Genomic DNA, 9,522 nt, shown 5'->3' with positions numbered 1-9,522 from the left:
TTGTTGGACTACAACTCCCATCATCCCTGACCACTGGTCATGCTGGCTAGGCATGATGGGAGTTGTAGTCCAACAACATCTAGGAATCCATTCTAGCCCAACCCCCCTGCAATGCAGGAATACAATGCAGCTGTCCCATACGGGGATTGAACCTGCAACCTTGGTGTTACCATCACTACACTCTAACCAACTGAGCTACGCTGATATTGTTCTTCAATATTTGTAAATGTTATAAACTCAGACCACACCACAGTAAACATATCTTGCTCAATCTGACCCTGTACCATAGGAGCAGGGCCGTCTTTACATGTGTGCTACCATGGTGCAAAGATCCGCCCAGCACCCCCAAATTGACTATTATTGAGCTTTTTTGGGGAGGGGGGAAGCCAAAGTTGTTGACGTTACGTAGTAACAGAGTGATGGGGCGGGGTTTACCTGGGGCCCACCCCAATATTTTATTTTGTTCAGTATTTTTATTCAACCCTGCTCTGTATAACCCTCATCTTGTTTGTTAATTTTCCTAAAAGCACATTGCGCAGTCCCATACCGCTTGGTACCAGTTTGACAGTGTAGTGCCTGATAAATATTTTCAATGCCTAACTATGGGCTTATCCACACTGTCCGTTTGCCCAGATCTGCGCTTAGAAGCTCCACATCAGAGCGTTATGTTTTTGCCCCTCACCTTCTGCCGAAAACCTGCTCTTTAGCATTCCATCGGAGCAAACTTCAATTTGGGTTTTCCGTTTGCTCCGATTGAGCTTTAAAGAGTGTGTTTTTGTGGGGAAATCCCTGGTAGCAAAAAATAAAGGGTGCTTGGAGATGGAGCTTTTAAGTGTGGACCATGTCCGGGAAGAGTGGAGGAAAACTAAGTGTTGGTAATAATAATAATATTTTATTATTTGTGCCCCGCCCATCTGGCTGGGTTTCCCCAGCCACTTTGGGTGGCTTCCAACAAAGATTAAAAATACATTAAGTCCTATAACGCTTCTTGCAGCTTGTAGGAGATGTCCAGCATGCTCCTTACTGCGTAAGTCCATGTTGCCTTCTGTAGAAAAACGCAATAAAACCAACTGTGGTTCAATCTGTCGCCTTGTTGTTTTATTCATTTCGGTGAAAATGGATAACTCAAATGCTTTCACCTTTAGGCAATCCCACCATGCATGGAAATAAGTAACAGGAGTGGCATCCTTGCTAACAGTTTGGTGAGGATCCTGGGTGAATCACTGCAAACTTTCTAGGGGGCCAAACTCCACAGATTTATTAATTTCAAAACCCATTCCTGGTTCCTCACTGAAACCGAATTGAAAGGAGGCTTCACCCAGAGTTTGCTCCTTTGATCTGACTCATTTCTTGTTCCCCTTTGATATTTTTAAAAGAATCTTAAGAACCTACAAAGGACCTTCACAAGATTCCACCCTCCTCCACTTCATTATCAGATATTGTTATTTCTTTTTCCAGAAAGGAAGAGTTGTCTACTGGCTACTTTTTGTGCGGAAAAAACCAGCCGGATTTGTCGGAGTTTTACAAAGCTTTCAAAAGGATTGCCTCACAGGCTGTGCAAACAAGGTACTGGAAAATGACAGAGCCTGACCGGCCGTAGCAGGGGGGAAAAACCCTACAGCGATGTGCAGCTGAAGGAAGAACACAGGTATCTTAAGCAAGAGGTGAGTGGTGCAAGAGGGAGATGGCTTGAGAAGGATCAAAGGTTTTGCAACTAGGGTGGGTGGGAGCAGGGATCTGGACAAGGAGTATAAGAAGAGGGGCTGTCACAGGGCTCACCACCACACCTTGGCTCATCCTAGCTCTCTTGTTGATCACCGACCGAGGTAAGCTGGAGAAGAACGGGAGGCCTTCTTGTGCTGTTTTCAGGTTTTAGCTTTTGCATTGGATGTTGGGTGCTAAATCTTTTTGAGAGTAGCAGCTTGGGCAGGCAGGTATGCAAAACACGTGTCTGTCTGTCTGTCTGTCTGTCTGTCTGTCTGTCTGTCTCTCTCTCTCTGTGGATACCAGCTGCTGTTGGACACCAACTCCCAGGCCTCCCCATCTCTAGATAGTCCTCCATGCAGAGAGCATGTTAGAGAGGAGTATTTCTCCTAGACGGACATGGTGACGTTGATGGACTCTATCTTCCATCATTCTTGACCATTGGCTATGCTGGCTGGCACTGATGGGAGGTGAGCCCATCTGGAGGTCACCATACTAGCTACCCTGGCTCTAAGGCAGGTTTCCCCAAACTATTTCTCGCCAGCTGTTTGGCACTGCAACTCCCATCAGACCTAACACTGTGGCCAATGGCCAGGGATGATGGGAGCTGAAGTCCAAACAACGGGAGGACACCTGGTTGGGTTAGGCTGTCTTAGAGCAGAGGCAGTCATTCTGGTGCTCTTCAGATGTTGCTGAACTCTGACACTCATCAACCTTGAGCATGGACCATTGACCACTGGAATTTGGAGGTTCACCAAATTGACTCTGTTTGCTCAATGGCAGCCTTTCTCTAACCTGGCGCCATCTAACTGTTTTGGACCACAACTCCCATCTGCCCTGACATCACGACCCTTGGCCAGAGCTGATGGGAGGGAGCTGGATTCCAAAACATCTGGAGGGCAGAAAGACTGTCCTAAAAGGATTCAGATGGACACCTAGCAGCTGGTGTGAAGAGGTTATGCTCTCCTGATTACGTTTCCTTACTAAGCTAGCATTCTCTGTATTCTCTTGTCTTGAGCAGATTCTTGGCAAGTGTAGGAGAATAGTAGAAGCTAATTTTGGTGGCAGCAAACGGGGAAGAGAGGAATGTGAGATGCTTTGCCTCATGACCCCAAATACCTTAGCTCAGGTGTGGGCAACCTGCTGCTCTCCCAAGGTTGCTGAACTAGAACTCCCATTATCCCTGCTCATCAGTCATGCTTTCTTTTGGACTCCAAAAACATCTGGAGGGAGAAGAATTCCCTACACCTGATTAGCTGATATTGGAAACTTGACACTTTCAATCTGAGAGGGTGTGTGTGTGTTTGTGTGTCAGGCAACAAAATGGCTGGACTTAGCTTTGGTGTGAATTCAGAAATAAGGGTGCGTCCACCAGGGGTGTTTTCCAGATGTTGAGAGAGACAACTCAACACATGTGTTTTTATTTCCATTTCATTTACTACAACACCCCAAAATTTCATTATTTTAAGACAAGCCCAAAATATAAATTGCACGTCTGCATTAGAGAATTAAGCAGCTTTTAAGTAACTTAAATGAACAAGTTAAGTAATAAGATTCAAATTATGTAGGACTCTATTCCTGACCCAGCAGGGCTCCTCTTGCATTTTTAAGAGTGAAGGAGGTCTCTCATCTTCATGGCCTGACTGTGGACTTCCTGGTGGAATCTGATAGGGTTCTTCTTATGTTCATATGTCTATCTAGGTTGCCAACCGAAAACCTTCAAAATGTCCAAGTCCAAGACTCAGATGCAAGTCATGGCTGACCAGATGATTGACATCTTCCACAAGTATGCTGGGCAGTCTGACACCCTGGACAAGCAGGAGTTCAAGAAGATGATCCTTGAGCAGTTTCCCGACTGCGTTGAGGTGAGGTGGAGAGCAGAAGGGCATGGGCAACTGCCGGGCACTTAAAGCCCAAGCTGGCACATTGGCATTAAGGTGCAGGGGATGTTAAGATGGCGAGGGACTAGCGTCTCCCCAAGACAGTGTTTTGAAGCATGTTCAGATGAAAGCAAAGTTTACTTAGGGATGAGTGGATATGTCCATTTCAGTTCCCCTCATGTCCTCCTTCCCCAGTCTGAAATTCAGTTCTCCATACAGCTTTTAAAAAGTATTCTCCTGCTATCTACCAATAAACACACTTTAAAATGCATTTTTGCAGAATACACACCTTTTTTTTTGCAAAGCAACCTTCCCTGTTAGAATGCATTTCCCCCCACATTACTGTAGTTTAATGCATATACTTTTATATACTTGTACCTATTACTTGGCTGGAGAAACGCATTGCCAAATCCAGAGAACTGAGGATTTCAAGTGATGCCTGGGTTCTGAGTTGCAGACTGCTTGGGAAAGTGCTGGTTTGGTAGATTTGCCTTAAAATGTGAATTGGATCAAATTTTTCCCCCTTCCCTAAGTGTGTGTGTGTGTGTGTGTGTGTGTGTGTGCACACTTGTACACACACGGCTCCATCTCTGCTCACTCATCTTGTCAAACCCTCACAGCTCCTTCCACCCCCAACAGGGAAGGTGCAAAAGATAGGGGAGTTCAGGCTTACTAAACCTACAGGGTAAGCCCCTCCCCACTCCATTAAGCAGCTCACCTGGGCTGGCCTGCCATTCCTCACCCTGCAGTTCGTGTGGCCCCCCTATCAGTGGCTGCTCCAAATGCGGAGCATGTCGACATTCTACATTTTGCTTTATATAGGAAGATACATATGGGGAAGTTGCAGGAGGTAGCGGGGTTCAGGACCTCTCAACCACCTCAAAACAATGCCTCTGAGAAGAGTCTGGTTTCCGGATCATGCCAAAAGCCTGTCTAGTCTAGAATCCTTTTCTCAAATACGCCAATGGGAAGTTAGCCTGAAATCAGGTTGTGAGTCTGGTTCTGAGTTAAACGCCCACCGATGTTACTCTGTGTTAATTTCGTTCTGCTAATCTGAACTACAACTTCCATCCATCTCAGTAAGGTTGGTTAAAGGCCAGGGAGGATGGGCTGTACAGTGGTGCCTCGCAAGATGAAAAGAATCCGTTCTGTGATTCTCTTCGTCTAGCGGTTTTTTCGTCTTGCGAAGCAAGCCCATTGACGGATTAGCGGATTAGCGCTATTAGCGGCTTTTAGCGGCTTTTAGCGGCTTATCTGCTGATCGGATCAGCTGATAAGCGGCTTAGCGGCTTAGAAAAAGGGGGGGGGGGAGAAAAAGAAACCAGCAGGAACTCGCAAGACATTGTCGTCTTGCGAAGCAAGCCCATAGGAAATTCGTTTTCCGAAGCACCTCCAAAACGGAAAACTCTTTCGTCTAGCGAGTTTTCCGTCTTGCGAGGCATTCATCCTGCGGGGCACCACTGTAGTTTGTTTTCTCCTGCCCTAGAGAGTAGGACGTGAACCAATGGCTTCGAGTTATAAGAAAGGAGATTCCAACTAAACAGAAGGAAGAACTTTTTGAGAGTGAGAGCTGTTTGACAGTGGAACAGTTGCCTTAGGAGGTTGTAGACTTCCTTCCTTGAAGGTTTTGAAGCAGATGTTGGAGGCCCACCTGGATGCTTTAGCTGAGATCCCTGCATTGCAGAAGGGATGACCTTTGGCATCCCTTCCAACTCTACAATTCTAGTCTAATAGTGTCAGGAGGGCCACAGTTGGGTTTTCTGATGGTCTGATAGCAATAAACTTCTACTCTCAATCCCTACAGTGTCCACGTAAGAAACAAGCGAAGGAGCAACTCTTTAATGAGCTGGATACAAACAAGGACAACGTAGTGAATTTTGAGGAATGGACCCGCCTGGTTGGAAGATTCCTCCATTGCTCCCATGAAAAGTTCCACCAACAACATGGCGGACAACAGCAGCAGCAGCAGCAGCAGCCACAACAACAGTGAGAAGGAAACCCAGCAAATCCTTCGGGAGATGGTGCTCAGGGGCCTGTGGGACGACAACCTTCTTGACACCCACCCCCTCCTTCCTACATTCTCTAGCTAGGAACGGAAACTTTTGACAATAAAATAAGAAATAAATATTTCACTTCGAAATCCTCAGACGTGTCATTTCTTCCCAACTTCGGCAAGCTGTTGTCAAATGGGCTTTTCTGCACGGTATTCAAGCTCTTCTGTGGGAGAGGACAAGAGAGTTGCATTTTCACCTACCTTATAAGTTCATTCATAGAATCATAGAGTTTGCTGGGGAAGGGTCCCTATACCCAGAAGCATCCCCTGCTGCGGTGGTTGCATCTTAGAACCTGGGAGAGCAGAGTTCAGATGTCCACCTAGCCATATATCTTTCTGGGTGTGACATTAGGCTGTTTCACTGTCTCTCAGCCAAACCCAGCATGCATGGGTGGTTGTCAGGATGGTAGATAGATGGTAGATAATTTTATTACGGTTGGAGACCAGCTTATTGTCAGGATGTACCGTATTTTTCGCCCTATAGGACGCACTTCCCCCCTCCAAAAATGAAGGGGAAATGTGTGTGCGTCCTATGGGGCGAATGCAGGCTTTCCCGGGATTCCTGCAGCTCTGCGCCACCCTCCCGATCCGGCGCGAAGCCGCGCGGGGCTCCGGAGGGTAGCGCAGAGCTGTCTGCATTCTGAAGCCTGGTGCGCGCTGAAGAGCACGCCCGGGCCTCGCGCACCTCTCCGCAAGCCTGGGGAGACCGGCGCGGCTCCCTAGGCTTGCGGATAGCAGGCTGTTCTGGGGGCTGGGGTCGGGGGAAGCTCGGGCTTCCCCTGCGCCTGCCCCGTGCCTGGGGAGGGAATTTCCCCCCTTTATTCCCCCCCCCCCAAATTAGGTGTGTCCTATGGGGCGGTGCGTCCTATCGGGCGAAAAATACGGTAACTAGGAGGGGAAGAACCATGCACGGTCATCTTGAGCGTAAGAGCCAAAGGCAGGTGGGACCAACGAATTCTAAGACTTCCCCATACTTCTCCTCTCTGCTGAGTTCCGTGGGGCTGGTGCCCATTGCAACCAATGGGGCTAGCAGCAAGTGCAGGCTAAACCAAATAATTCTAGCTTAAATCCCCAAAGTTTAAACTCCCCAGTCTTCCTGATGCCTTCTGGATGTGAACTCACATTCTCTCAGCCTAACCTGCAGTGTGTGTGTGTGTGTGTTTCTCAGGATATAACAGGGAGGGGGAGAACCACGTGTGGCCGCTTTGAGCTGGAAGGAAAAACGGGACACACATGTATTAATAGGGAGACCAACTAAGGGCTCATGCAAACATCTAGACTCGGTGTCCGAACATTTCTGTTTGCTTGTTTGCTTTTTGCTCCAGTGAATCCGAGCAAACGACAATACAAGGAAAACCCGAATGGCTGTTTGTTCCAATTGAGCGTTAAAGAGGGGGTTTTCCTGGCGAAAGCTTCAGGGTGGGGGTGAGAAGCGCCCAAACACAGAGATTTAAAGTGCAGGCCCAGAAAGAGAATGGTAGAAGATAAGTTTGGATGAGCCCTGTCTAGTTTTGTCCCCACCCTCCTCTTCCCTACTGAGTTATTCAAGAGGCAACACTAGTGGGGTAGGAAAGTTTGGGGGAGGGGAATCACACCTGACAACCAATGTGTTTCAGATAGCACATGGGTAAAGGTAAAGGGTAAAGGGACCCCTGACCATTAGGTCCAGTCATGACCGACTCTGGGGGCAGGAGAACGCAAGAGAGCAGCGTCTGGGTTTGCAAACATCAGCAGGAAACCTGCACTGATTCAGCTGGATGAAGTGGCAGATGATGAGGACAGGAGGCCACAGATTGGAGGGGTTTCTTTGTGCATCCTGTTTCGGGTCAGGCTGGGAAATGGCCGAGTAGTGGGATGAAGATGGAGAGGAAGGCGACAGATGCCACAGAAGAGATTGTTTTTTGAAAGCCGTGAAGACTTCCAGAATCTATCCCTGGATATAGGAGTTTTGGATTAACATCTCATTTTTTCTTCAGCGCGCAGTTGGGATCTTGGAAGGGTAATCTTACAGGGCAGGAACATAACTGGGGGTCTGTGGTTGTTATTTTCCCAGAATATAACTGGGTCAGGGCCCAGAGGCATTATGGGGTACTGAAGATGGGGGTAGCTGTGGCCATCTTCCCAAGCACTTCTCCTTTCCCCCCGAGCTCTGAATAAAGGAGGGTCTCCTTTGGAGCCTGCTCGGTTGGCTGTGCTATGAAGTCCCCGCTGTGGGGCTTCCAAGCACCAAATCACCTAAGGTCATTTGCAACATCTGCTGATTGGCAGGTGTGTGGGGCCACCCACCTGTCAAATTTGGTCCGTGAGGCAGGATCTGATAATTATTATTATTATTAAGCAACTACTCTATTCCAAACTTAAAAATGGAAAGCGTAATGCACCAAAAGAGGTTTAAAGACTGTCTCAAGGCAAATCTTTAAAAATGTAGTATAAACACTGACAAGTGGGGTCGGCTCTGAAGACACTCGAACTCAGGGTGCAAGGGAGAAACGTGCCAAGAGGAAGCCACGCTGGGCAAATCCACACACTCCCGCCCGGAAACTAATGTCCCCACTGAGGAAGGACATGTGGATCCAGAATTGGCCTCCACAATCACTTACGGACTCATTGTTAAAACTGTGTTTATGAAAGACAATCTTACTTGGCTACGAGTGATCGCCAAATAACGATAATGGTTACGATATCGATAACGGTAACGATAACGATATCGATATCAATAACGGTAATGATGTCGATAACAATGATAACGATAACAGTAGCGGTAACGATATTGATGATAACGATAACCGTAACGATAACGGTATCGGTATCGTTAACGGTAACGGTAACGATAACGAAACCCAATGCGACAACTGCATTATAACACTGTGACACCAGATGGCGCTGCAGTTTTTTCCAGAGCATTTTCAGAGCGTATTTTATGGCTGTGTAAATGCAGCCTTTGAAGGTGGAAAGGCAAGTGGAAAGGCAAGCTCGGGTACTTGTTCTTTTGTTATATACTCCTTTTAGTGACGAGGGACGTGGGTGGCACGTTAAACCACAGAGCCTAGGACTCTTTACCTTTCCAGCTTGAACGGAAATAGTTAGAGGACAGGAGGGGTCAGAAATTGCTGGTCTCTTAGCTGAGCTGACAGTCGATGAAGTCTCTCATCTCTCTTTACTGTAGTCTGATGGAATGTGTGTTTTCAGAAGGCACTTGAGGAAAAAGCCTGTTTTACTGCTATCTCTCCTTTTGCATTTGCTTCCAGTTTGGGCTGATATTTGGGCCAAGGAAAGGGCTTCCAGCTGCCGACTGCTTAGTCTAAAAACTGCCACCTTGTGCAATAATGAAAATCAGTTCGACAAACAAACCCACCCAGCTTCTCTTGCCGAACCCAAGAGGACAAAGAAAAACAAGCTGGGCAAAAACAAGAGGGACAAAATCAGTTTGTGGGAATGGATGACTGCTTGCCTGGAAACACCATGTTAAGCAGTCAGGGCTTTCCTCAAAGAACCTAGGGAACCGTAGTTTGCCAAGCAGGCAGAAGGCTGTTGGGAGAACCTGTTTCCCCTTACAGAGCTACAATTCCCAGACTGGTCAACAGTCAACCCATCTTCCCATGGAACTCTGGGAATTGCACTCTGGGTGGAGTCCGCCTAACAACTCTCAGCATCCTTGACAAACAACAGTTCCCAGGATTCTTTTTTTTGGGGGGGGAGGCCGTGAGTCCATAACGGGGTATGATACTGCTTTTAGTGTACAGTGCAAATGGAGACCCATTTAGCATTTGTCTAAGTGTCTTTCACTTTTAATTAATGTCATCCTTATTTTGTCTTACTGAACCATTTCTTGTCTTTTGCATAGAGAGGCCAACAAATGTTAATAATGATGGCTGGCATCTGTCA

General features: G+C 47.3%; 1 protein-coding gene across 2 annotated transcripts; it reads left to right on the top strand.

The window, feature by feature from the left end:
* Positions 1–1,416: 1,416 nt before the first annotated feature.
* Positions 1,417–5,730, top strand: LOC310695131 (protein S100-A12-like). 2 transcript variants are annotated; one of them, XM_083479124.1, is made up of 3 exons: positions 1,417–1,664; positions 3,406–3,569; positions 5,389–5,730. In XM_083479124.1, the coding sequence occupies exons 2-3, from the start codon at positions 3,429–3,431 to the stop codon at positions 5,572–5,574; spliced, it is 327 nt and encodes a 108-aa protein (XP_083335250.1). In that variant the 5' UTR covers positions 1,417–1,664; positions 3,406–3,428; the 3' UTR covers positions 5,575–5,730. The 2 variants fall into 2 exon arrangements, with proteins under 2 accessions (XP_083335250.1, XP_083335249.1); XM_083479123.1 differs by lacking the exon at positions 1,417–1,664 and adding an exon at positions 1,694–1,826.
* The last annotated feature ends 3,792 nt before the right edge of the window (positions 5,731–9,522 follow it).

Source organism: Podarcis liolepis (assembly GCF_965112155.1).
Source record: "Podarcis liolepis genome assembly, chromosome: 15".
Taxonomy (NCBI): Eukaryota; Metazoa; Chordata; class Lepidosauria; order Squamata; family Lacertidae; genus Podarcis; species Podarcis liolepis.
This window is presented reverse-complemented; position numbering and strand designations above follow the sequence as displayed.

What these genes read in the sequence shown, in the direction of transcription:
- LOC310695131 (XM_083479124.1), top strand. Translation starts at nt 3,429, where the DNA reads ATGTCCAAGTCCAAGACTCAGATGCAAGTCATGGCTGACCAGATGATT. An exon ending in AGTTTCCCGACTGCGTTGAG is followed by an intron (nt 3,570 to 5,388) that starts GTGAGGTGGAGA and finishes CAATCCCTACAG; the next exon opens with TGTCCACGTAAGAAACAAGC.